This window comes from Falco naumanni, chromosome 8, assembly GCF_017639655.2.
Source record: "Falco naumanni isolate bFalNau1 chromosome 8, bFalNau1.pat, whole genome shotgun sequence".
Classification (NCBI taxonomy): Eukaryota; Metazoa; Chordata; class Aves; order Falconiformes; family Falconidae; genus Falco; species Falco naumanni.
Window position 1 is genome coordinate 32471087 of NC_054061.1, and position 27985 is coordinate 32499071.

The 27985-nt window shown below is 50.7% G+C and overlaps 1 protein-coding gene across 6 annotated transcripts; it reads left to right on the forward strand.

Moving 5' to 3' along the window:
* STEAP3 (STEAP3 metalloreductase) lies at positions 1-27985 on the forward strand. Of its 6 annotated transcripts, XM_040605169.1 has the most exons (6): positions 3411-3476; positions 13414-14988; positions 15147-15630; positions 16100-16627; positions 18209-18373; positions 24567-27985. In XM_040605169.1, exons 2-6 carry the CDS (start codon positions 14858-14860, stop codon positions 24855-24857), a joined length of 1599 nt encoding a protein of 532 aa, XP_040461103.1. In that variant the 5' UTR covers positions 3411-3476; positions 13414-14857; the 3' UTR covers positions 24858-27985. The 6 variants fall into 6 exon arrangements, with proteins under 6 accessions (XP_040461107.1, XP_040461105.1, XP_040461109.1 ...); XM_040605173.1 differs by lacking the exons at positions 3411-3476; positions 13414-14988 and adding an exon at positions 1-251; XM_040605171.1 differs by lacking the exon at positions 13414-14988 and having other exon boundaries at positions 3355-3476.

Genomic DNA, 27985 nt, shown 5'->3' on the forward strand with positions numbered 1-27985 from the left:
GCACCTGTCCAGCCTCTCGGTTCCCTTCTGGGCTCAGTGGTTTCAGCAGCACCGGCCCATGTGCCAGTCCGGCGCTGTGGGCCGGTGAACCTGCGTGACGCTCCTGTTGGGCTTATAGCCCGATTTCCCAACCCGGCCGGTATCACTGGGCCCCAAGAAAGCAGCTTCCAGCCCAAAACACAGCTCTGGAAAGGCCAGAGGAGGAGCCACGTTTACCAACTGCCCCGCCAGCCAGTGTCGGTTTGCAAACGGTAAGTTTGCCACTTACTACCCCTGGATTTCAGGGGAAAGCAGAGCCGTTCCCTTGCCGTGACATTGCAGGTGGCCAGGTGAGACAGTGTCCCCCAGCTTTGCATTTGTCACCGTATTTGCTCAGCTGTAGCCACTGCTGCTGCATCCCCTGTGGCCTCCAGCGCACACCAGCCCTCGGGCTGGCACTTACAGCTCCATGAGGGACCCACAGGAGCTGGCAAGGGCGAAGGGGCATTCGGGGACTTGGGGACCACCACCTTGGTGTCTGGGTACAGCGAAACCTGGGCATGCCCTGGGAGGGCCATCACCTTATTGATTAGGTATGGGGAAGGGGGCAAGCTGGCCCAGTGTACCCCTCCACATGGCCATCTCAGATGGCTTAAGCATCCCAGCAAGAGCCCTGAGACACAGTGTGGGAGCTGGAGGCTCCCCACGGCTCCCTGGTCCGGCAGCCAGGAGCTGCTGAGGTTCATCTGCTCGCCCACACCACGCTGTGCCAGCACATGGGCACCGGTGGAGCCTGCCAGCCCCAGCCCTGAGCAGATCCAAAGCAACTGCCTGGCCCCATGGGGGGCAAGGACAGGGAGGAGGGGGCACAGGTGGCACCGTGGCAGAGGGGACAGCGGGGGCACAGCCGGCTGGGCACAGGGACACAGATGGCACTGCCAGAGAGCCACAGCTCCAACCACCAGTGATGGGCCAGGAAAGACAACTGCTGGGAGAAGGGTCCAGCTGACACAGGGAAAACCCTCGCTCAGGACCAGCAAGGAGAAAGAGAGGAAAAATAGATAAATTCACAGAAACACTGGCCAAGTGCAGCACGAGCCCGGCACATTGGGTGTCTCTGTGTAGAAGAGAAATGAAGCCACCTTGCAAGCCCGCATCAGGTCAGCTCATCAGAAAGACAGTTCCCAAGGGCATTTCCTGAGCAATCAATTAAGCCAGTCAAGGACCAGGAACTGGGGAGGCTTGAGATACCTACCGACACGCTGGGACTCAAACCATCCAGCAGACAAGTGGCCTGGAGAGGGCTGGCCACAGGTTTGAGAAGAAGGAGACAGGTATGAAATAGGTGTGCATTTTGAGGCTCTTCTTTGTGACAGAAAAGAGGAAAAGCAGAGGATATTTTGATGAAAATGGTGGAGAAAAAAACCCCAAAGTTTGATACTGCACAAAAAAGAAAGAGAAATCTTAAAAACAAAGTAGCCTTCAGTGCTTCAGGATAAAGGAACCCCAGCGGGCTGGTTGTTACCCCAGGAAGCGGTCATAAACCCCTAACAGCAGCCTTGCCCCATGCAAGGGAGACCCACACGGTGCAACTGTGGCTTCACAGAGACCTGAAAGCTGAAAGAAGAATCATGTAAAACGAATTGCAATGACCAAGGCAAACAAGGCACTGACTAAAAAAAAATCTATAAAAATTTTAAAGGCAAAATTTGTCTTTATATAATGTGAAAGTGCGGGTAGCAAGATACAGAAAACGCAAGGGCGTTCAATGATTCTTTACGTCAGTCTCCACAAAGGGCTGATCATGGCGTATAAATTAAGTATCAGAAAGATACACATGAGGAGGCAGGAGCCCCAACAGGGAAGAAAGGGGTAAGGAGTAATATGGGTCTCAGCTGCATTCAATCACAGGTGGATTTAATGGAGGCATGATGAAGTACAGATATCCCAACCATCCTCCTTCTCCTAACCATTCTAATAGGTTTTCTCACCTCTACAGTATTCCCTAGTACTCAGGGAACTCACAGCATCTCAAAGTTTGCAGCTTGAACACCCCTCGCCTCCGAAGCTTTCTCTTATCCAAGGTCCAGATACCAGAAGCCACCAATGCAAGCTTTCCCCAGCAGTCCCACATCTTCACTGCAGCCTCTCCATATCAGCTGGTTTCTGTATCTCTCACCCCATGGATGGGAGAGTGGATGTGCGAGGCGGTGGGTACCCCCCTGAGCCAGGACAGCCCTGGCTGGCAGCTGGCCCAGTTTGCAGGCAGCACAGAGGCAGGAGAGGGGGAACATCGGTGGGGGACAGCAGAGAGAAGGGGCTGAGGTGGTTAGCATCACGGCCTGCCCAGGAGAGGGGAAAGAAGTGGAGCTTGTTTCATCCCTGGAACACCCATCCCATGTGCAAGGTGGCTACAGAGGGGATGGCAGTCTGCGAAAATCAGATTAGGAAAACTCTCCTAACCGCCAGGGCAGCGGGGCGTGTAAGGCTCGGTTCAGAGGGGCTGCACACCCCTCTGTGCCAGCTTCAAAACCAGATGTGGCTGGGGGATGGATGGCACAATCCCTTCGGGTCCCTCCCCTCCGTGCTCCTCTCCTCTGCTGGGTGGGTGAACCAAAGCTCCAGGAGGATTTTTTTTAATATTTTTTTTTAAATCCCTGTGGGTTTCACCCTGTGTGTTCGCCTGAAGACACTACTTTCAGTGCCAGCTCTGCGCAGCCTAAGCTCGTGTGACCGCCGGTCTATCGGAGCTGGGCCGTGCGGCTGCGTTAGGGGTGGCTGCCGCAGGACAGCTCTGTCCCCCTGCAGGGGTGACAGCCATTATCTGCTCCACGCCCGTGGCACAGCTTTTAACAGCAAGTGCACAGCCCCTGATAGCGGCGAGCGAGGTGCACCAAGCCGCACCCTGCCATGGACGTGGCACGCTGGCTGGCCCTGCAACGCACTTACAAGCAGGGAACTCAGCCTGCCCGCGGCTCCTGCCTGTAACGGATGCCGCGTCCCCGCAGCCCTGGCAGCGATGCCCTCCCCCGTGTGCGTTTAACCCGGGCGGGCGCAGTGGGGGGAGGTGGGGCCGGGGCTGCGGGGCTCACCGCTCCGGCACGGCGCCCCTGGGCCGGGCAGTGCTGGGCCATCATGCGGGCAGCCTGGCTGGGCAGAGCCGTGCTAGGCCGTGCCGTGCCAGGCCGTGCCGTGCCGTGCCGTGCCGTGCCGTGCCGGGGTATGGCAAGCCACGCTGTGCCTGCCATGCAGCGCCCCGCCGTGCTGGGCCATGGGGTGAGCCTGGCTGTGCTGGGCCGTGCCGGGTATGCCAAGCCACGCTGCGCCATGCAGCGCCCCGCCGTGTGGGCCATGCGGTGAGCCGTGCCGAGCGGTGCCCGCGGCCGCCGGCGGGCACATGGGCAGGAGGGCGGGGCCCGCGGCCTGACATCACGGCTCCCGGCTCACCGCTACCGGACGGCTCCGCTCGCCCTCCCGCCGTCCGCGGCCGCGCAGAGGTGAGCACCGCGGGCTTCCCCTGGCGGGGACGGCGCGGCGGAGCTGCCCCACGCCCGGGGTCCGGCAGCGGGGCTCGAACAGACAGCCGGGCGCCGCGCCGGGCGTGCGGTGCGGGGAGAGGGGCGGCTCGGCTCGGCTCGGCTCAGCGCGGCGGGGAGGCGCCGCCGGGGGGGCCCCGGCCCGGGGGGGGCCGTTCCGGGCCCGCGTTGCTTCCCCCGCCGCGGAGCGCTCGGTCGCGGGGCTCCGTCCTGCCTGCACCCGCCGGACCCGGGAGCCCCGCGGTGGGGCCGGCCCGGCCCCGCCGTCCGCTGCGCCCCTGGGCTCGGGCAGCGGGTCCGGGGCGGCCTCGGCCGCGGGCGCCTCGGTGCGAGCGGGGGGCGGGGGCCGGGTCCCGGGCAGACATTTCCGAGGGTCCGGCGTGTCCCAACCCGGGTGGTCGCTGGGCAGCGGCCGGTGGGACGGTGCTGGTCCCCGGCGGGGCTGCCGTGAAGGGTGTCCGCGGGCAGCGCTTGCCGGGGCTGCCGGGCGGGTGCGGGCAGGTCCGGGGCGGTCCCGGGCACCGGGCACAATCCCGGCGGAGCGGGGCTGCGGTGGGTGGGTACCCGGGTCAGGTTGGGTCCCCCGGAGGGCAGCCTGCCCGCCCTTAGGTTTCACTTTTGTCCCCAACTCTCCAAATGCTTTGAGGGGACGCGTGGCTGCTCCCAGCAGTCGGCACCGGGATGCAGCCGGGGGGGTCTCGGCGGGGGCTGCGGGCGGGACCCCGGCTGCGGGCGCTGGGCGGCGACTCCAGCGTTTGTCCGTGTGGGAGTAACGAAGGACTAAAGCCGTGAGGGAATCGGAGGGGTGACTGTAGCAGGGCCGTCCCGCAGGTGGTGAGAGCTGGGGTGGACCTGGCCCTGCCCTGTCACCCTGGCCAGGGGCAAACGCTTGCCCGGGACCGCGATGTCCCCCATGCGGAGCACCGGGGAGCTCGGGGGAGCATTGGTGCCCGCGCCCCGCTGAGCCGAGTGGGGACGGACAGGGGCTGGGGACCCCGGGTCCGTTCACTCGGTACAGCCTAAAGGAAGCTAATACACAGAAAATTTCCTCCTGTGGCAAGAAACCAAATTTGAGACAGCAGCAGAGGAAGGCCATTGCCTACAGCATCAATACTCCTGTGGGCTGAGGAGATGGAGGACTAACAAGATTTAAATACTACATCAAGCTTAAGTTTTCTCCTCTTCTCAAATCACATTTGCTATGAAACAAATGTACAGTAATACAAGATCCCGTAGTCACTGCACATATTTGATTTCCTCCATGATTGTGAAGAAGAATATGTTGATGACTCAACAAGTCTTTGTTTAAAAAAAAACCACCAAACCCCAGGAAAACACACTTTGTGAAAGCATAATATTTTTTTTCGTTGTTTGTTTGCTTTGCTTTTTGTTTTTGGTTTGCTTCTTATTGTTAGGAACTGTGCTTTGGCTGTGACCTTCTGAGATCACACCCATAAATAGAAGCAGGTTTAGATTCAGGGGAAACACATTTTTCCCGATGGTGGAAGAAGTAGGCCAGCCATGCCAGCTATCCCAGGAGGTGGGAAAGGCCCTGGCAGCTGCGGTAAGAGATGCCACGTATCAAGGATTAAAACTCACCAATTTTTTATCTGTAAATGTACTATCACTGGGGCTTTTTGTCAACCCCATTATGGAGGAAAATGCTAACTATTTTCAAATTTTAATTTACTGCTTCTTCATAGGGTAGTTTTCCCTACAGCGGATTAAGTAGCTTCCCATCTTTATCTAAGTTTAGGTGAAATGTAGCTTAACTGAAAGGATAAAACATTTTGAAAGCACATTGGTGATGTTGGGGCTTACATTGCATTTCCCAAAGCCCTTTGGGGGCTAAATCACTTGAACATTTTGAAAATTATGCCCAGGGTTTAAGAGACTGAGGCAGAAATTCCATCCTTTTTCCAGGCTCTCAGATTTTCAGTGAGTATCTCTGGTTGTGGTAACACGTGAATTTCCATTTAGTCTGCATGAATGTACCGCTGTAGCCTGTGGAAAAAAAAATGTCCTAAGAGCTCCCCATGGACCGTAGACTTTAAGAACCAGTAGACTTTAAGAACCTACAGGTAACATGTCTACCACTAAAGTATGCTGATACCAACTACTGAACGTGTACAAGCACTAAGAGATACCAACATGCATCACCTCAGGGACTTAGAATAAATTAACTTGTCACCACAAGGGTGTCCTTGCTAAATGTGGGTGCGGGAGGCAGTGCCCCAGCAGAACTGGCTTTAAAAAACTCATCGCAGACCATCAAGAGGGATCCCAGAGGACAGAACTGACCAGACAGACAGCATCAGCTCCCTCTGCAGCAGCCAGTGTAGCTTGGCACAGGATGGCTCCCCTGAGCGGTGGTGAAATACGTGGTGTTTGTACTCATCCAGTACACGTAGGTCTCGCTAAGTTGCTGGTGACCTTGGGAAGGCCGTTGTGCACACCCGCATGTGCACATGTGCACACGCATGCATCAGCCTTCCCTCATCCCGGAGAAGGTACCTCTGAGTTGGAAGCATCTGCTGCTGCTTTATACTGAGATATTCTCCTTCCCAGGCACCTCTCCTGCCCATGACATGCCATGTCCATGGCATGCCTTGAACATGCCCTGAGGTATATGGTGTGCTCGGGCAAAACAAGTGCTGTACTCACAAGGCAGCATGATCTTCCTTGTTCTAGTCATTGTCCTTCCGTGGTCCTTTCCTAGTAAAGTCACCTGCTGCCTTCTCTTGCTTTTCCTCCCAGCTCCTGCCAGCTCAGTAACACTCCCTGTTCTTCCTCCTTTCCTGTTGGTCTCATCACCCACTTGAAGGAGTGAAGAATAAAGAGAAGTATAAAATAGATGGCCAGAATAACACAGAGCAAGATGTTAGCAGCTTGGTGTCCCTCAGCAGAAGGGCCTGGGTTGTATTCATCTCCCTGGCTGACCTGCAAGGCCGCTGGCTCTGCTCGCTGGGATGCTGGACCAAAGGCACGTTTCTGCCAGACACAGGCAGGCAGTGGGAGTGGGAAGTGAGCTGACTCCCTCCCACCCATCTTCCACCCATCTGGATCCCCAAACAGGACCACCTGGTCAGCCGGTCACTCTCCCCCATCTCTCCCAGGAGCTTCCCAGAAGCTTGTGGGAAAGGCAGAAGGAGCAGAACGCGGCCCTACATGGGCTTTGTTGCCTTTCCTGGGCAGCGTGTGCCATTCTCTCCACTGCTGCTTCAGGGTGGGCTCAGAGCTACCTCTGCGCACTGTGCTGTGCCTCTGCTCTGAGGCTGGAAAGCAAGAGATCAGCAGGAACCGGGCTGACCCCATGCCACAGGTTGTGTCTTCCCTGCACTCCACACTGCCTGCCAGGCCATCTTCTCTCCCCTGTGGTCCTGCATATCTTCTGAGTCATCAGGAGAGGCAAAAGGAGAAAGGCAAGGGAGTGCTGATCTTGGAGACCCTTCAAACAGGCGCTGCAGCGTGGGAATAGCCAAACCAAATATTTTCATGCGACACACAGCGCCTCTGTGTCTTTCCTGGAAAGAAATAAAGAGGTTTTAAACAGCCGGTGCCTGCCAGCTCCCTGCAGTGACTGCTGAAGTCAGGTCTCACCATCTCGAAAGCCCTCAAGCTCCCAGCAGAACAACATACACTGCCCAGAGAATAGGGGAAGAGATTTTCCCCAGCTTGTTTCAGGCAGGAGCACCTTCTCCCATTGGGTCTGGCTGCAGGACGTTATTAGATCTACCTGAGAAGCTTCCACCGTCTGGGCTTTTGGCTGCTTCCCTGTTTTCCCTGCACTTTAGGGGGGGAAGGCTCAGAAATGGGTGGGTCAGTGTGAGAGTGTCATTAACTTGGTAAGTGCAGGAAGCAGATTAAGACCCAAAAGAAACAGGTAAGGCTGAAGTGTGGCACCTGAAGTTGTTGTAACCCACCCCTTTATGTCGCTTAAGAACTGTGAGATGATAAGCAGGGAAAATAAACTTCTTATTCAGAGTCACATCAGCCAGATAAAATCCCGTGTGCTATGTCAGCATCAGCACTGCTTTAGCAAAACTCCCTCTTGCTTCAGGTCTGTGGTCTTACAATGAAACCTCCAGTCTTCCCAGGCTTTCAGATTCCCATTTTACGAAGTTTTATTATAGGGCAGGTCCTTCTCAGGCTTCTCATTACTCTTATCAACACAGTGGGCACAGGCAGCAAGATCTTTTGGCAGAAGAGCTGAGGAAGCTCATCAGGTAAGGACTGTGCTGCAGAGAAATGGTACTGCACAGGGAACCTCACCTTCAGAGACAAATCTGGGAGAGTTTGGGGTTATCTGTTGCAGAGCCTGTTGATATCTGTGCTTAAAATCATGTTGTTTTGATGAAAAGAACAGGCCAAAAGTTTGTTTTCCAGTTCTGTATCACAGGCGGGTGATTTTTCTGCTGAGCATTAATGCTGCCTATTTAACCTTGAGAAGGGAGATTCTTCTTGCAAAGTGGCCACAGGCTGATGTATTTCTATAGAAAAACTGTAGCCAAAATGTCTGAGCTTGTGTGGGAAAAAGAGACTATTTTGCCACTGTGGGAAACTCTGGTAGCCCTTTCTCCTCCACTTTCCCTTGTTTTGAAAGATGTTTTTGAATTTTGGTCATGGTGAAGAACATCTCGTGGTCAGGGACATGCCTTTGGCTTCACCACTGGCTTCCAAAACCAACATCCTCTGTTATTTATTAATGTTTAAACCAGAGGGTGCACAGAGCGGGGAGGTTCTGTGCCTGTCAGCCCGTGTTTTCATTAGTGGGTGATGCAGTAGGGAGGCACGTACTGAATTCATAGGTGACGCTGAGCTGGGAGGAACTGGAAACATTTTAGAGAAGAAACTAAGAATTAAAGGTTGTGACAAACTGGAGAGCTGGTCTAAATAAGCAGGGCACGTGTTATGTCCTGTGTGGTAGGACCGACTGACTGCATGGACACCAGGTGAGTGACCAGCCAGGCAGCAGCCATGGGGAGCCAGAGGACAGGGTGATGGGCACTGCAGCCTGTGAGTCAACAGTGTCATGCAGTTGTGCAAAAGCAAACAGCCTGCTGGGATGAAGAAAGAGTAGTGGCACATTGGGGAAGTGGCGTCTCTGCTCCAGCCAGAGCCTTTTAGGGGCTGGATTAGAAAATGCAGTTCTAGGCATCCTCCAAGAAAAAGGAGAGGAAGGAAGAGGAGGCTGAGTTGCAGGACACACATCAGATAACAGCAATGAGGAAAGAGTTGGATTTCACTTGTGCAGGAAAAACTGAAGGGAGACATGAAACATGTTTTCCAAATGCAGAATGTGTCTGCAAAAGGAGGGGACAGATCATTTGCTGCATCCTTTGGGGGTAAGAGAGGAAGCAATGAGGTTAATTGGATCAAGAGATACAGAGAGGGGAAAGCTGGGCTCTGCAGGAGCTTATGAAAGTGGTTTTAACAGATAAACACCTGATAAATGAGATAATCAGATAAACACCTTCCCTGGAGCAGGGGGAGGGATAAAGACCTGTGAGTGCAGAGTGCATTAGGGTGGAGAGCTCTGGTAGGGAGATATGCAGCAAACCCACGGGGTCCCACAGCAGGTCTGTGGTCCCAGCAACCCCTCAGGTCTGATGGTGGGTCTGTCCTCATCATGTTGCAGGGGACAGCACCCAGCAACGCCTGCTCAGTGCAGGACCGTCTCCCCCAGGGCAGGTCCCTGTCCTACCTCCTCAGCCCGGCGGCAGGGGTGCAGGGTGCACAACCCACCAGTTCCCCAGCAGCCACCCTGCCTCTCTGCCCTGTGGGCGCAGGGGCCGCAGGACAGCGCAGGGGAGCCTGGCTCCCAGCACTTCCTCATTCTCATGGCCTGGCTGGCATCCCAGGTAGGTTTGCAACTTGACTTTTCTGGCTGAAGTGAGGCTGGAGGGTGATTTTTCACCCAGTTCCTGGTTTGTGCAGTTGGGGAGTTAACCCTGCTTTGGAAGGAGAAAGAGGGAAAGGGGCAGCAAGCCTGGTTCCCCCCCTCCTTCCCTTCGCAGAGCAGAGGGGTGATTTCCAGTCAGCCTGGGCAGCATTGAAAGGTCTCCTGAAATGTGCACCGGTGCTGGGGTTAAAGCAGCTTTGGATAAACCCTTTTCTTTCTTAAATCTGTTCTAGTCCCAACAGGTACGCGGTACCTGCTGTGCTTCTCGGAGGAGCACTCCAGGTATGGGGGACTTAAATGTTTTCTTTTCCCTGGAAACAAAACAGATGTAGCCAAAAAAAGTGTTTCTGCTTACAGCAAGACATGAATAGACTTCAGGCACTGAATGCTGCTCTCCAGCTGGGGCTTCTCGGGGGTTAAAGCAGCAGGAGATGCTCTGCAAACAGAAGCTGTAAGGGCTTAGGCTTCATAGTTCAAAGGTCCCTCCATGCAGGCTGAAAGTCCCCTGGGGGCAGAGATCACCCCTGTCCCTCTGGTGTGGTGTCTGTGGGCCTGTGTTCCATGGAGCTGGGTGCCAGTTGTCCCCAAAGGGACCATGCTGATGCAGAGAGCATGACATTCCCCTGTGATGGCTTGACCAAGGGCTCTGCTACATCGCTTGATTCCTCATGTGGCTTGCTGGTCTTTCAACCCACGTGCTCATCAGGGGATGTAGATAAGAATAGCGAGCTTTCATCTCAGATAACCCCAAACAGAAGCTGAAGCAGAGATGCCTGCGATGACCTGCATGGGTTGAATCCACAGCTGCTCAAGGCTCATTTGTGGTCAGTCGAAGCAAAACCCAACCTGGGGCAAAGGCACAAAAGGGTTTTTTTTCAGCCCAGGTACTGCTGACTCAGGCCCTGTACACGAGACTAAGCTCAGAGATGTTACTTGGAGCTCTTTATGAGATTTCTGCTGTGTTCTTTGGCACAGTTTGACTTGGTGATATGTTTAAGGTACTGCTTTTTTTATTAGAGTTAAGTTGTATTTTATCTGATAAATCTGAAGGCAGTGAAATGGGTCTTGATTGTTTGGTTTTTTTGGTCAAAACTGAAGTGAAGCTCATGCCTTGTCACCACAGGTCCATCCTTCTTCAGGGTTTGCAACTCAAACACCTCCATGCTGTGAGCCACAGGAACCAGCTAGGCTATCCTTCTGTACCAGAGGAATTGAAAGGGGCCTGAAAAGATGGTCTCATTGTTAAAGACATGGTCAAAGATATCTGGGTCTTCCCAGGCAAACTTGCTGGAGTCCCATAATTGTTAGTATCTTGGTCCCCCGTGGCTGTTGAAAGTGGATAACGCTGGAGCCAGCTCCCCGTTAGCGGTGGGGGATGACCAGCTTGGCAGATCGGTTCTGCTGTGAGCCTGGGGACACCTGAGCAGGCTCCTGCAGCCTGGCTCCATCCAGAACGGCTGTCCTGCTGCACAACCTGAGCGAGGCTGCCCAGTGTGGGCAAAGAGGCAGAAAAACCTTGTTTGCCTGGCAGTGAGCCTAAGCTAACTGCCTCTGCCAAGCCTCAGGTGCAAAATACCTCAAATTATCCGTTTTTCTTCTGTGAGAGCCCCTCCCTCCCTCTGCCTGGGCAAGAGAGATTTGACTGCTTCGTTTTACCCAGCTTTTGTCTGTCTGATCCTGTTCTTTGGGGCAGGAGTGGCCTTCTGGGCGGTTTTGGTAGGGTGCCTGGCAGAGGGGAGCTCCCCGTCTTGCTTGTTACCCATCGCTGCTATTGTCCTGTAAATAATGACAGTAATTGCAATGCAGTCAGTGAACCGCACACAGGAACAAGTGTGTCAGAGCTGGACATCGCACCCCCACGCTGTGATATAAGGGTGTTATTAATAGTCTAGCTGAAGGGCAGCTTTAAATTGTATCAGATATTTTAATTAGGGAACTGCTTCCCGGTTAGGATTGGAGCTAGTTTACTTCCATTGGGCTGTGCTTTAAGTCATCTTGTAGCTTCTTTGCTAAGAAACCGACCTCCTTGAATTGCATGTGCTGTAACTCAGCAGGGGTGCAGTTTCCTTGATAGGGAAGATCAATAAACGAGGTATATCTAAGGCTGCAACATGCTAAAGATGTGTCTGAATGCCTGGTAGTCACTCCTGGCCTCCTCTGCCTCTGGGTGACTCCGCAGCATCCTGGCTGCCGTGCTTTGCACTGACTTTGGATGGGTTGGTCTTGCCATGAGGAATTAGCTTTGGGAGGCAGAGTTTTAAGCAGGTATCACATTGTCCATAGGTACAGAAAAAGCAGCATGGACATGGTAAGCCAGGGGCGGTGGCAGGAGACCGGAGGGTTTGCGTGCTCCGCAGAGATACAGAAGTGAAAAAAGCTGTTGCCTAATCAGATGCTCCATTTCCAGGCATCTGTTAGGCAGAGACCACAGCATTTGTGTCGGTGAAATGCACTTACGTGAAAAAGGGATCTCCTCCTCCTTCCTTGGGAGGATTTCAGTGTATGGTAGTGACAGATTGCAGCCAGCAGCAGGGACCAAGCTGCCATCACACCCAAGGGCTGTGCAGCAGGGATGGGTCCTGCTCCAAAGCCCTGACAGTCAGAGCACAACTGAAAGAATCACACCAAAATCCACAGAAAAGGTTTTGAGGCTTCTTACTTTTAACTACCCTGCTGACTTCAAAGGCCATTTAATTCTGTTGTCCTTTTTATTCAAAATAACGGGGGACAGCAAAACTGTTTATCTCCAAACATTGCCAGCATCTCTCTACGTGTTCAGTGGCAGTCACAGGACAGAGAAAATGCACTACAAGAAAATGTGCTTGCAGCAAAATTCACATCCTGGTGGGAGCATGGAGAGAGCTTTTGAGGCACTTTAGATTGATTACAAAATGAGTCTGCAGGTAACAACTGCTTTGTCACCCTGAATGTTGATTTCTCTCCTCTTGGCTGAGAGCTGGAAATGTATGTCTCTCGGGATAACATTTTGTGCATACAGGTGGTGGAAGAGGGGGGGCTGTAGGAAAGAAATCTCGTTTGGCTGAACAACAGCGTTGGCTGTAGAACAAATACTTCCAGCCACAAATAAATTTAGGTGGAGCAAGAAGGTTTCTAAAAAGTAAAGCAGTGAGCTTTTCAAACAGTGTCTGATTGAAAGGGGCCAGGAAAAAAAACCAACATCTTTTCAGATAGAGCTGCTTTACTGTACAGTAGGGGTTTTGCAGCACAGCTGGTTGTGGTCAGAGTGGACTGGTGTTCCCACGTGGCTCTCCAGCATTCCCTAGCTCTGACCTGAGCTCTACTTGTGAGGTTGCTCTTCCTCTCGAGAAATCCCAGGTGGTCCCTTCTGCATCCTCACTCAAGTGTTTCTTTTCCAAGCTGTCAGCCTTTGTCATCTCTCTTATTCTTTCCGTCCCCTTCTAGGTTTATTCCCATTTTTTCCATGGGGTGAGCAGAACCGCAGTGTGCTGCTCAATTTATGGATTTGTACAGTGGTATAGTAGCGTTTTCTGTGTTGTTTTGTATGCCTTTCCCACTAATTCCTAGATGAAACATCCTAGTGATGGTGATACACTTGGAATATACCCAAGACAGGGGTGTGTGTGCTGGCAGCAGCCTGGGTTAACCCAGCTGACACAGCCAGCATCACCACATCAGCCTTGTGGCACCCAAACCCTTCTGCAGGGCTGGAACAGAAGCAGAGAACTTCAGAGTGATGTATGAGTAATTCTGAGTTTAACAGGACTCTCTTACTCACCCAGAGCATGAAAGAAAGTCTGTGTGATATGTGGGGAGCAGGGGAAAGGTGTTATTAACGGGGAGAAGCTGGCATGCTTGTCTTTGGCACTTGTTTTCTGCTGAGAGCACTGCTCCTGTGAACACACACCTTTGGTCTCTGGGACAAGGGGGTGCTTGGTGAGAGGCAAGCAGAGCAGACAGACCTCTGCCATAGAAACAACATTGTCACTGAAGCTGTGATTATTTTTTTTTATCCAGGACAGTGAATTATATTTTCAGGGTCCCCCTGCTGAAGGTGCCTTGTAGGCTTTCCGTGAGGAGCAGGACTGAGAGATCGTGGTTGCTGTGTAAGAGATCTTCTCCGGCAGTGACTCAGGTTCTGTTTGAGGTATGCCGGCCAGGGAGCACCGAGCTGCTATTCTCAGGGCAATGTGACCCTCAGATCGTTTTTTTGAGTGGTGTTAACAAATCTACAGCTCATGAACGTGTAGGTATAACTAGGGGGTTTTGTGCCCATAGGCAGCTCTTGCCACGTGTCAGTAGTGAATTTTGGTGCTTGGGCACTTTGAGTGAGGAGATTCTTCTGCATATTCTTCACAGTGAAGACTGAGTGTCCTAAATGATCATCACGCATAAGCTCAACCTTCTCAATATTCGCTCCCTTTCCCAGATCACTTACGAGCCTGTTGAACAACACAGATCCTCAGGGAAATCCCTTGATAACCTATTCCCATTATGAAAATTATCTATTTCTTCTTACCCTTTGTTTCCCATTGGTAACTATTCATGCAGAAGCGCCCTTCCCCTTTGCACCACTACTGCGCCAATCCCAGAAAGCCTTGGGTGAAGGACGTTTCTAAAAGTGCATGAAAAACAGCCTGCACCAGGGACCAGGTCACCCCAGCAGAGTGGTCACCTTCACTTTGAAAAAACTTGACTAGCTATAAGCAGGACTGTACTCTGCCAAAACCAAGTTGTCTCGGTTCCCAGTGTATCATGAGTTTGTTAATGACGCCAGTACAAAAGCCAGGTGTCCTGGTGTGTAAGTTCCCTCGGCCACCTCCCGAGCCCTTTATAAACCTGCCTTTAAGGAATCTGCCATTCCTTAAGAGCAAATTTGCTATTCCTTACATTGGTGGCACAGCCTGGCAGTTCCCTGCCTGAGTTTCTTCTGACTTCCAGGGCCAGCCAGCGTGCTGCCTGTGAATTTACTGATCTGCTCAAAACCTATCTGTGGCCTCAGTATCTAATCTGTTACAAGAGCAGAGCATTATAGGGCAAAATTCATTAACGTTTGTAAAGCTCATCAAGATCTTTCATAAGCAAATCCCATCATGTTTTATTTTTTTTTTAAAATGTCACGAGTAAGTTCTCATTACTCATTGAAGAGCTGAAGCAAACAGTGTTTGCCAGACCCAAATATTGGAACAGGCAAAGGCTGCAACTCTCTGCGTTTACCACTTTTAGGACACTTTCATTTCAGCTTAAACTCCCTGCCTCAATTCTGCTCCTACAAATCAGAAGCATAGCCTGCCACCAGCTTTTCCAAACATAGGCTCAGGGATTCCCATAGACCCTTGGCCCTGGGCTTTTCAGAAGATGTCTGGTAGCTCCATGGGGCTCTGAGAGCCTCTGGTCCTGGTTGCTGTTAGCGTTGCCCTGACTTTGAAGTGTGAGATGCCAGCGTGAAGGACAGCAAAGGATGGATGAGTGTATCCAGCAGGTGTTGGATCACACAAACCCTGGAAACCTTCCTAAACCCCTTGGCCTTCCAGCCCAGCGTGGTGGTTTGTCCCCCTCCAATGGTGCTTGGACGTTACTGCACACCTGCAGGTGGGTTTGGCAGATGGTCCTGGGCTACTGGGACCAAAACCACTTGCACTTCTGTTCAAACGGCCTGAGTGGCATTCTTCCCCACGACTGTGGATGTGCTCTGGGTCTCTGTGAAAGTTTCACAGTGGACTTACGTTTCCCCTTGTTTTTCTTACCAGGATGTCCAGAGGAGACATGGCCAAACCCCTCCTGGGCCATCGGAGCATGGAGGGTGACCCCAGCAGCATGCCAGCGGCCGGCCGCACCATCGGGGTGCTGGGGAGCGGGGACTTTGCGCGGTCGTTGGCCATCCGCCTGGTGTGCTCCGGGTTCAAGGTGGTGGTTGGCAGCCGCAACCCGAAGCGAAAAGCCAGCCTCTTCCCTTCTGCGGCAGAAGTCACCTTCCAGGCTGAGGCGGTGAAGAAGACGGACATCATTTTTGTGGCAGTTTTCAGGGAACATTACTCCACCCTCTGTGACCTGGCTGATGTGCTGGTGGGCAAGATCCTGGTGGACGTTAGTAACAACACCGAGATCAACCATCACAAAGAATCCAATGCCGAGTACTTGGCTTCCCTGTTCCCAGCCTGCACCGTGGTCAAGGGGTTTAACGTGGTTTCTGCGTGGACGCTGCAGTCAGGTGCCAGGGATGGAAATAAGCAGGTATTGTTCTCTTCTGACAAGGGCCAAATCCCAACTGTTTCAGCAGCTGAGGTCTGGCAGCACCATCAAATGGCCTTAGGCTCCAGGAGCTGGGGTCCGAGGGCTGGCCGTGGCATCCAGAGACTGCCCCATAGCTTCTGTGTTTCTCGGCTCAGAAATGAAGCGCCCTCACTTGCTTCGCGCTTTGTGTAGTCTTTGGGGCCTCTCCCTAAGTGAGAAGTATTATTTAATTATAGTCTGTTTATCTAAACGTAGCCAGTAAAACAAACTGGTGGTGCACACATGAAAGGAAACCTGTCCAGGAGAGACATCTTCGGCAGCCATGGTAAATCCCCGTCAGAAAGCCTGCCAGGAAGCATGATGCTCACTGGAGCAATGTAGGCTCCCTTTAGCACAGCATTCCTCCCGACACACTCGTTCCCAGCAGCCTGATCTCTCTGCCCTGTGTGTATCTCTCTGTTCATTGCAGGTTCTGATTTGCTCAAATAACCAAGAAGCCAAGCGCACTGTAGCAGAAATTGCTCAAGTCATGGGATTCACCCCTGTGGACATGGGCTGCATGTCATCAGCCTGTGAGATTGAGAACATTCCCCTGCGCCTCTTGCCAGCCTGGAAAATCCCCATCTTTTTGGCATTGGGGCTCTTTCTTTGCTTCTTCACTTACAACCTGATCCGGCAGGTCATCCACCCTTACATCAGGGAACAGAAGAACAAGTTGTACAAGATCCCCATTGAGGTGGTCAACACAACACTGCCTTGCGTGGCCTACGTCATGCTCTCTCTTGTCTACCTGCCCGGGGTGCTGGCAGCCTGCTCCCAGCTCTACTATGGCACCAAATACAGGCGCTTTCCAGACTGGCTTGACCAGTGGCTCCAGCACCGAAAGCAGATCGGGCTCCTCAGCTTCTTCTGTGCAGCTTTGCATGCCGTGTACAGCTTCTGCCTGCCCATGCGCCGCTCCCACCGCTACCAACTAATCGAGACAGCCGTCAAGCAGGTAACGTGGTCGCTCTTCAGGTCAGCACCTGTAGTGATGATCTACGCACATCCAGGTGTCGGGTAGCAGGCTTAATGTCTTGGCTTTTGCACTCACTTTCCAAAGCACGTGTGGGACAGACAGTGGGAATAAGCTGTTATCGGTATGAGCCCTTCCTCCGTGGTGCAGCCGCGCCCCACATGCCGGGCATGCACCCATCCGCATGAGGACCAGCTATCTTGGCAGGAGGTTGCCCATGCATTCACAGCCAGGCCTAGGATCGAACTTCCCCATGCCATTGCTCCCCAGAAGCACAGACAAGCCTTTGCAACCAACTTTGCCCAGCACCTGGTGTGCCTGAGACTAAGCCAGAGGCAGGAAGAAAGCCAGGAGAGGAGAAATCCAGTGGTGGAGGGAGCAAAGTTCCCCTCTACCTTTCTCCCTAGATTTTGGGAGGTCCTTGTTTACTCACGCTGAAGTTCACAGTAGGGTGCCTGCTGCAGTGACCAAGCCATAACCGGTGGGTTTGTTTTGTAGAAGCCGTGTCCTCCTCACAGTGTGCCTCCAGGAGTTTAACAAAATGATGGCGAAGAACTGGTCATAGTCTAAGAGAACAAGGAGATGGAAAAGGACTTTTATTGCCCTACTGAGACTCTCAGCAGTGTTTATCCAATGTGAGATTGCTACCTTCAGGCAATTCAGCCAGCTCTGTAACTTGTCAGTGCCATGGGGAAATGTGATTCTGCCCTTCTCCTGTCTCCTGGCTTCTTGCTGCTCCCCCGTGCTCCCTCCTGGGATGGCACACACTTCATACAGTTGAGTGGAGAACCTGATCAAGGAATTGCCCCACAACCCATCTGCTTTCTGTGCTGGGGTATTTGCCCGAGTGTTTCCAAATGGTTGTCCCCACAGAGAGGAGGAAAGGGGCCACGGGGGCAGAGGGGAGCAGGATGGCTGGTTTCGGCAGCAGTGCCTGTTCAAAGCATCCATCAGACAACATCCACAGCCTCTCAGCTCCAGCATTGAGCAGGTCCTTCTCAATTGCCACGGCAGGCATCCTGTGTTCATTTCCCTTCTACCTCCTGTTTTCTAGCAACATCTTTGTTTAGTAAATTAAACCCATTTAATGGGCTAGAGAGGACAGTTCTAAATGTTCCTCTTTGCCATGCAGGATGAAACCCATCTTCCCTTCCATTAGCATGAACAATTTCCCCCCTAAATGCACTTAAAACAAAGGTTATTAGGAGACTACTGCATATTCAAGCATCTGTATTTGTTTTCATGGCTTTAAACTGACTTCTCATTCTAATTATCTTTCCAAATGCGACTTTGGGGCCTGCTGCTGTGGTTACTGGCTGTGGGAGCTGAGAGTGTTCAGCAGTTCTTCCCAGCAGGCTTCACATCAGGTTTAGCTTTGGCCAAATGGCAGTGGGATAAAAGAAGATTTCCACACCTCTCAAATAGGCAAATAATGCTGGAGTTGTGAACAGGACCCAGTGTTCATCCAGGAAACCTGCTTCCAAAACCCAAACAAATACAGATAAAATTCAGTTCCCCTATACCTAAGCGCTCTGTTGTAACAAACCTTCGTTGTCATGCCAGGCTGTGGAGAAGAAGATGAATGTCTGGGTAGAGGAGGAAGTCTGGAGGATGGAGATTTATATCTCTGTTGGAATAATTGCCCTGGGCTTGCTGTCGTTACTTGCCATCACTTCACTTCCATCCATCGCAAACTCTCTCAACTGGAGGGAATTCAGTTTCGTTCAGGTAAAGTTGACATTTGCCAATGCCAGAGAGCGTTTTTGCATTCAGGCCCTTTCGTAGGCCACGGAGGGCAGGGGTTGACCTGCCATCCCAGTACAGCCCCGCTGCGGCACAATGACTGCAAGCTGTGCACTAGTGCCAGGGCAAACCCTGCCACTCCACAGCTCCCTGTGCAGCCCGGAGCCACGGCCCCTGGCCGGGAGGTGACACCGAGCAGTGACAGTGGGGCAGCAGGCTGTGCTGTGTGCCGGGGGCTGCTGCTCTCAGGGCTTGCCCTGTCTGCAAGGGGTGCTTCTCTCGGGGGGAAGGGAAAATGCAGCCTGTCATGGGCAGGCATTGCAGGAGGGAGTCTTTAATGTCTTGCCTGAAGTTCTTTCTCACCCTGTATTTAGCAGCATTAGTTAGAGATCCTGAGAAAAATTCAGCCTGGGCTTTGCCTGCGTGACACCCCTATGCAGAGTCCTCTCCCTCTCACTTGGTGCCCAGGAGCTGCACTGCTGTTCACAGCTAAAAACCTCCCGAGGTCACACAAGGTAGAAAGGCAGAAAGCCTGGGGGTCATTTTGAGAGGGCAGGGTTGTTCACTTTTGTGGGCAAGATCTTGCTTGGAGCTGGTCGCGTGCCCATCACGCACGATGTGTTGGAGCTGCTGTGGGGAGTTTGCATGTGGGCAGGGAGGGCAGGCAGGTAACCTGCCATGGAGACGGCTGGCTGCAGGACATGCCTCTGCCCTTGCATTTCAGGGAGAGTGACCTTCTGAAAAAGAAAGCACCTGGGAGGACAGTGCAGGGGAAGGTCAGGCTTGGCAGAGCTGGCACGCACCCAAATATTCAACAGGCAGGTTCAAAAAGGCTTAAACTGGTCTATAAAATGCCAGAGCCCAAGAAGCACAGAGAACTGGGTATGCTTTCAGTGATAAGTCCATGTCTGATTCTAAAAAGTGAATTAGGGATGTAATTTTCCTTTCTCCAAAGTCATTCAGCAGTTTAGGAGCCTTCTTCCCACTTGCAGCAACGTCCAGGCTTCCAAGGGCCAAATTCCCTTGGGTCCCTTGGTGACCCAAGTCCACCATGTGGGACATTCACAAACCCCAAATTTGGGGGCTGCAGCATTCTCAGGGATGCACTTGGAGCCAGGCTTAGGGCTGAGTAACAGGGATAGCAGGGAACGGACTTCAAGTATTCCCTGCACATTAGAGCAGATTTTGAGGCCAAGTTCCACTCACCATGTCACTGTCATATCCCACAGCCCTAAAAAACCCTTGTTACTTGTGTCCCTTACCTCACTGCTGCTGAGCATGCACTAGGCTTCAAGTCCTGCTGCAGTGACCCCCGTGGCACCCTGACATGTGTGGGACCCCGTCCCCCTGCATAGCCTCCCTGTGCATCACATGGGTGTGCACCTGACCCTTCCAAAAGGGAAGGCAGGGTTTGGGGATGCGGAGGTGAATATCTTATCATCCAGCCCCTCCTGCTGAAGCTCTTCAGCAGCATGTAAATAATTCAATATTCATTAGAGCCTGCTTCTCCCGCAAATGCCTCAATCACCAAACGAGCAAGTCAGGTTTTGTCTTTTCTGCTCTCTTGCTGTGGGCTAGTGAGTAATTATTTACACTGAGAAGAAGACCCTCACCAGGAGAACTTGACCCCTAGAGATCATCCCTTGGGGAGAAGGGAGACCTGGCTTTAAACCTCCCTTTCAGACTGGATAATGGGAGCATATTCATTCTTGCCACCATCTCCTGGAGGGGGCTGCAGCTGCTGGGCTGTTGGATAAATCGATCTTGGCTTAGGCATCTCATACAGGAATCCCAAAAGAAGGGAAGTATGAAATAAATGAAGCTCCTTGGAGCTTGGAAGGAGGCTTTGAAACCCCCTGTAGTGCTGCCGTCTCCTACCAGTGCATGTAATGTGACTGTTGCATCTGCCCTTTGGGATCCGTTCCCATGTCTTTCCAAGGGGATGTCAGCCTGGGACTAGATAAATACATATTGGTCAGCTCCAAAATAGCTCTTGGCTGCCCCACACGGGAACGGTTCATGGCTTAGTTCATGGAAAGATATTCACACCTATTTTTGTCCACGTAGGATAAAGCATGACGGTGCAACAGGAGCTCCCAGCTGGTCACGTGCAGGAGAGGCACGGCTGGTGTTGTGCCCTGCTGCGGAAGCAGAATGCAAAAAGAGCAGGTTACAGATCTCCTAGCATGTTAGCTTCTGCTTGTGTGGTTTTTTTTTAATGAGGACTCTTAAATTATTTACTCTCCAATAAGTTGGTGATGCCTTTCTTGAGGAAATTACGAGCAGATAAAGCTACGGCTCCCGGGCTCCAGAGGTTAACATTCACGTAGCGCGGTGTGATCCTCCCTGAATTAATGCACAGCTGCACAATGTAAATACAAGGGGTGAAGCATGAGGCTGCTTTCTCAAATATTTGGGATGTCTAGCACTTGACCCTTTTACAGCGCACCAGAGGCATCATGGCTTCCCGTGCCTGGGAACAGTGAAAGAGGGGGAATGCGAAGCACAGCCACCCCAGCCAGGTGTCTTCCAGAGAATGCAGCAATTTGTTGCTGTCTCACTAGAACTGGCTGATGTATTTGAGAGATCCTGTACCAAAAGCCGCATCTAAGAGAGGGCTAGGGCTTGTTACAAATTCAGGAGCCACTTTAGTTCCCTCCTTAACCGGAGCTTCTCAATGACATTTTCCAGCAACAGTGTGTGCACCTGTATTAGTGTCACGGGATACTGCCACGCTCTTAAAATACCCATCTGTTGCCTGACAGGCCAAAAATCCTGTTTGGATTGTTGCTAAGGTTTGAGAAAAAAAACAGTTATTTTTATAGTAGTTCCTGCACATATACAAATTTCAATTAAATATAGTTAAATTGGATACACAGTTCCCCTTACATGTCCAGTTTTGATTAACAGAAAATGTACAGGATCTGGACAATGGATAAGTAGAACGATTTGTATGCAATTCAACTTATAGGAGACATTTTTAATATTCTGCAGTGATTTACAAATCAACTCTAATTGGCTGAGAAGTAAAAATGTGTATGATTGCCTTTACCTTCCCGTCCTGAGAAGTCCTCCTGGAATTTCTTGGTTGAATTGACCTGGTTTCCTTCTTAGCTCATGTATCACAGGATATAAAGAATCTGTCATCAGACCTTTTCTAACCCTTCTGTCGATGAAGTGTGAGCCAGAGTCACTGCTACGGAGCTAATGACTTCACAGGACTAACGGCAGCAGAAGTCAGAAATATATCTGGGTCAGGAAGGGGCTGTTTGCTTTGGATGCTGCCCAGAGATTTCCAAATGCGCCACATGCAAGTGAATCACCTTTGGTGATGGATCACAGGGAGCCTCACGGACACCAAGGACATGGGGGAGATATGAGTTATTACAGAATAGAAAATAATGTGCAAAGCCTGCGTTAGGAAGATACCGTTTTCACACAGCCACCTTTCAGAGGGCTTTAACACCTTATGTGGGTGGTGGCCTCACATTCCTCATGCTGTGACAGTGCAAAGGAAACCTTTTCCCCTGTTTAAAACAAAAACCCAAAAAATTTTCCTAGCCAGAAACTGCATTGAGAGGGTAAACAAGAACAGAGCTTCAAAACTGGTAGCAGGGCTAAGCACGCTGGCAAACCAGCCACCCCGGGGTGCTCAGCAGGCTCTGCATTGTGCTATGCTGGGCAGATACTGAGCTGTAGATACTGAACCAAGCTGACATCATGAAAACTTCTGGGGTTTGTGCCCTTACAGACCAACCTGTACCCAGCTGACAGCTTGCCTGGGGGGTGCAGCCACGGGGCGCTGCTGACCACAGGTCCTTCAGCCTGCAGCACCATCCGGGCCCACCCCAGGCACCCCCAGCTCTCACCAGACAGCCCCTCATTTGTGTTAGAAGCGGATCAGACCATTGCTGCTGTCTGAGGAGCTGCCAGTGCCGTTTCTAGCCCCTGGCAGCTTATCCACGTGGTTTTTGCCAATTAGCTTTTTTGTTCCATGTGCCCCGCTATCCGCACGCAAAGGTGGGTCACTGAGCGCCTGTGATGGTTTGTCACCTTTTGTCCTACTAATTTCTCCCCCAGTACCAGCAGCAACTGAAAGAGAAACTGTAGAGGAACAAACTAATTACCTCCAGCTCTGACACGTCTGCCATGCACAGAGCCCTGCTCTGGCTGGCTCTGAAAGCACCCTCTGCTCAGGGCAGGCAGTGTTTGCTGCCCTCAGACTTCACTCTGTCCCCTTTCCCCCTACCCTGCTTTACATCTCTGCTCTTCCAGATGAGTCTCAGTCTCGTACTTCCAACCTTTTGCCACCCAATGATTTTCTTTGCCTGTTGATAAGAAGCTCAGAGTTGGTAAAAGATGGATAAGCTATAGGTCAGGTCCTGCTGTTATGTTCAGCTGTGATGGCATATTGCAGCAAACTCCTCCCTAATTTTCCAAGTGAAACCAATCTTTACCTCGTTTGGGTTTGTTGCTTGTTACCACTTTGGTTTAGGAATCAGACGTGGCTTCTGGTAAGGACAGCTGTCCCTGGAAGAAAGGCTGGAGGTTCAGCTCACACCTCTGCTCCTGATTCCTGGCACAGCCTCGAGTAATGCTTAGCTGTAACACAGCAGAGTTCCCTACCTTGGCAGGGAGTTGTACAGGGTGAAATCTTGGCAGGACTCAGCGACACCCAGGTGACTGTTGGATAGGTGCTGTGAAGTACCTAGACGTGGTAGTGTGTTTTAGAGCTCTCCTCCCCGCCCCTGCCCAGTCCTCAGCTGCCTAAATAATTAGCTCTGAAGGTTAGAGGAGTTTTTGTCTAGTTTGTTGGTAACAACATGGTACATTTTTAAAAGTTGTCTGGGTTTATAGTTTCCCAGCAATCAAAAATAGGAAGGGATGCTTTGAATTGTTCTTCAGCTGAGATTATTTTTTCAGAAGAAAATGATGAGTCCTTCCTCCTGTCTTGCCCTTATCCCTTATTTCTCTGCTGTGTCCTCTTTCTAAACATGCCTTGAGGAAGACCGTGTTTCTTGCTGATCCAGATCTGACTAGCTGCACCAAGCCAGATACTTTGACATGTAAAGACTTCCTTCCCTACGTTAGGGATAGCAGCAGCAAAATTTTCCCTATCTATGCATCTTGAAATGCTGTTGTTATTGCAGACTTAGACCAGGCATTCAAAGTAGGGCAGCGGAGCAATATTCTACACCTGTGCTTTTCTTTGAAAATACGGCAGCAAAGGCTTGTACTCAAGATGCCTCCGGGATGGAGCGCCCGGCTCCTGCTGAGGAGCTGGCAAGCTCAGGAGCCACCACCTCTGATGCTGGCAGGAAAATACCAGTGAGGGGACCACAGTTTAAAACCCCTCTTGTGAGCAACCCTCAGAGGGAGCTGGAAATATTCAGGCAAAATACTGTCTCTGTGGGTGCTTGGGAGCCATGATCTCAGCTGAAAATGGGGAAGTTCTTTGTCTGCAGAACAGGAGGTGGGTTCTTGCTGCCTCCCTGAGTGACTAAAGAGCTCTTGACTCCCCATTTAAAGGACTTGGTCCATCACATAGCCTGATGGTCTGGCTCATGAACCAACACAGATCTCTGGGACAGAGAAGGAAACAGGGATGTTCCTCACCTCAGAACAGAGCACTTCTGTCTCTGCAATCTCATTTTCCTGTAGATGACAGCACCTGAAGGTGGCTTTCCTTACAGCTTCACCGACTTCTGATGGTGCCAATTGCTGGTCCAGAGCCACGATGCTGATGCTTCACCCAGTCGGCCAGCAGCCTTTTGCCAGCCAGGGCCCAGCAGGCAGGGGAGCTGGCAGCTGCAGCTGGGGACGAGCATTTGTGAGCTGCCTGCAGTGACGGTGACAGTGACGTGCTCGGCAGGGGCTGGGGGCTGCTGCTTTGCATGGAGGCAGGAGCCCACCTCTCAGCCGAGTTGGCAGCATCTTCCGGGAAACTCCTGCTGAGATTCTAATATCACACTTAACCTCTGATTAGAAAAAGAAAATGCAGCCTGGCACGTTACCCAGGAAAGGTTTCCAGTCACATGTTATTCTGGCTAAGAAATGCAGGAGTACTCATTGCTTTCTCTGTGCTATGTACACTTAGAAAATAGTGTAAAAAAAAATATAGAAAAATAGCCAAGTACAAGGTCCTCTGCTAACTGGCATGTGTTTCTTTTCCTTGTAGTCCACCCTTGGATTTATTGCCTTGGTAATCAGCACTCTGCACACACTCACATACGGATGGTCAAGGGCCTTTGATGAGAACCAGTACAAATTCTACCTGCCGCCAACCTACACCCTCACGCTGCTCGTCCCGTGTACTGTGATCCTAGCAAAAGTCATCTTCAGTTTGCCCTGCGTCCAGCAAAGACTTCTGCGAATCAGGAGGGGCTGGGAGAAGGGGAGATATGTGAAGTTTGTTCTGCCCAGTGCAACGGGGGAATATTCAAGCGGGGAGACCTCTAGCAACGTCTAACAGAGCCCTCGGCTGTGACACAATTTCAAAGCACTATCAACATTTCTATAAAGGTGTTTCTTTTTCTTAAATATATGTATGTTTTGGTATAATTGTGTTGTGGGTAAATAATAAAGTTTGGTGACTTTAGAAAATGGATAACCATGAAGCTAGTTTAGACAGTAGTAGTTAAATTATATTGCTGATTTGCTAGGACAATTATTGCCTTAAAAATGACTGTGAAAGCTGAGCTGGCAGCACGAATATACAAGGGAAACTGAGGGACTCTCTTAGATCAGTCATTTGAGGTGCTGGCTGGCAGCTCCTCAGACCAGTACTTCTCAGTTGCTTCCCTAGCTGCTCTCATGAATTGCAATGCCTTTTTTTTTTTTTTAATATGAAGTAGCACAGATTTTCTGGGTTTTGTGACCGCAAAGATATGCTGCCTCTTGAGTGTCTGGCTCAGTCAAGGCAGTGAGGTTTAGAAAAATGAATTGTCTCTGCTTTTGGTCTCCTCAGAGAACTCTATGGACAAGTAAGAAGAGCAATGTCCGTGTTATATAGCATCTGCAGATTTTACTAAAAGCATCCAAACCTGGCAGCAAGTCCAAGTATACCTGTTCTCTCAAATACATACAGCACTTCTGGTCCTGTAAACTGTGCCTGATGCACCTTTATAAGCTATAGAAATAAAGCACTTTTCCCAGCAGCATAAAAAGCATTTGGAGAGATGTCCCTAACATCACTTGTCTGGTCTGCACGGCTGGCTCTGAGATTGCTGCTGCTGCTGCACGTTCTCTGTTTTACTAAGCCAAAGTTTCAAGCAGTATTTCATGGAAACAGAGCAAAGATAATTATCAGAAAGACCTGCTGTTTCACGAAATTACATGGAGAAAACTAAGGCCCTCCAGCTGGCCTTACAGCAAATCAAAGGGTGAAGCTTTTAGAAATCATCTGTCACCTGAACATGCCCATTTACACAGACAAAACAGCAGCTCTAAACCCATTGTTTTCACTAGCAATAATATCTTTGAATGGTCTTACAAAGGGATCAAAGAGTCTTGACTGCAATATAAAAATACAGCAGTTGTACATTTTGGGCACAGCCCTTCATTGCTTTTCTCCTTAAAAAGTCACTTGCTAGATCACGAAGCAGGTAGCAAATGCTGTTCTGACTTCACTCACACTTTGGATAAGGTACAGGGCAATGAAGATTTCTGTCCTAATTTAATTTTCCAACTGTCACTTTCTATGCCTTCAAGCTGTTACTCTTGATCAGAATAATCGTCTAGGTTTTGGACATCCAAATCACCAGAGAACAGACAACCATTCACAAAAGCTCATTTGAGCAATCGGGATGACATGAGCAGTCTACCTCAGTCAGGTCAGATAGAAGGACACGGCTGTAACAGCCTCTTTTTCCTACAGTTAAGCAAAACCCACCACTTCATGTTCAGTATTGCTTTGAAAAACAACAGCTGTCAGTATCAGATGAGGTACAGTTTGTGGCACAAGTATGTACTTTTACTGGACCAGTTCACAGAAGGGGGGGGGGGGGCAATACCAACTTTGGGGTGCATAAGCCTTTCTACAAGCCAACATTGCTTCTGTAACATGAACGGTTTCTGCACAGACCGTTCTAAGAATTCCCTGTTTAGCCTCAAATAACAAAGTGAGTAATATTCTCCAAGCATTGCTTACAGTGCCAGTGATGATACTGAGGGATTTCAGCTTTTGCCTAAGGCATACAGTAGTCCCAACGCCGCTTCCTTTCGCTGAACAGAAGGACATCAGCATGAGGGAAAAGCCTAGATTTCATAATCAGCTGGGTTTTTTTGGTTTGTGGGGTTTTTTTGGCAACATGGGGAAGGTACCATGCTTTCCCACTGTCCCCTTCATAAAGTCTTGGTTATTCAGGTTTCCCCATCCACCTCCACAACCTAGCCCAGATCAGCACCTGATCAAATCATTCACCAAGCAGATTGATTACGCAGCACTATTTATTTGTGGCTGAATGGTAGGTTATGTTTCTATATGGCTTTGAGACAGTTTCACCTGAGCATAATTCCACCCACTCCAGTTTAACTCATCCTTGAGGAAAAACTGGATTCAGCAAGCTTGTTCTTTTAGTCTTCCATTTCACAGAAAGTCAACATCAAGCAAAGTCAACATAAAAGCACCCAGTCTGCACATTTTTTCTCGTATTCCAGTGCCTCTTTTTCCCACCTAAGCTTCTCTTCACATCTTTAGGTCAGATAAGACTACTGCCTGGCGGAAAAAAAAAAAAAAAAAAAAAGGATTACAAGGCAGGGAAGGAACATCACACAGGCTTGCAGGATTTTGTCTTCAAGGGGCAAGGTGTGGTTTTATTGTGGGCACTGCAAGGTTGAAGACTCGCCTTTCTGAAGTAAGGTTTGCACCTTTGCTTTGTTTACATGACTTTCGTGCCCACATATTCTTTCCTATCGATGGCAAAGGGACAGTTTTCACGAGCAGAAGCAGAGTCAGGCACCCGGACCTAACCTGAGGAGCTGGCTCCGTTAGTGAGTCAGCATGGTGCCCTTCAGATGGACGATCCAGCTCAAACTCCCCACAGCTACTGCAGCTCCACGGCATCTAAAAAAAGGCTGGTCAAGTGTCTCCAGGTAACGCCTGTGCCAACGTACTGTCGGCCAGTCACCATCCCTTTGAAAGACTGAAACGAATTAGTGTAAATGCAGAACAGCATTTCAAGTGGTGCCCTCTGTAGGCGTCTGGTCCTGAAACCCTTTGACACAACAGTTTTAAGTAATTTCTTCTCATGGTGGAATGCTGAAAAGTAGTTTGAAGAATTTTTCAGTTATCTTTTCCTTACACTTTTTTTTGATGTGGGCAGGGGGTTCAGTGAGGTTAGCTTAAAATTTACCAATGAACCGGTTTTGTACTTGGAGTTTCTCCCTCTCTGTATATTTGTACACACATCCATATATATTATCGCAGAATATATAGCTGGAATGTAAATTTTTTATATTTTTATTTCCTGTATTGCCTACTATGTGCCTCTGGGATATGTAAGAACCAACTGAAAAGCTGTAAGAGTAAGCCCAGTTTTAATCACTGGCATCTGTAGTTATATAAAAGATATTCTGAACACGTCTATATAATTATAA

Excerpts from the sequence above, each read along its gene's own strand:
- STEAP3 (XM_040605169.1), top strand. The coding sequence starts at position 14,858 with ATGGATGAGTGTATCCAGCAGGTGTTGGATCACACAAACCCTGGAAAC. Across the intron at positions 14,989-15,146 it reads ACGTTACTGCACACCTGCAG|GATGTCCAGAGGAGACATGG; the intron begins GTGGGTTTGGCA and ends TTTTCTTACCAG. Across the intron at positions 15,631-16,099 it reads CCAGGGATGGAAATAAGCAG|GTTCTGATTTGCTCAAATAA; the intron begins GTATTGTTCTCT and ends TGTTCATTGCAG.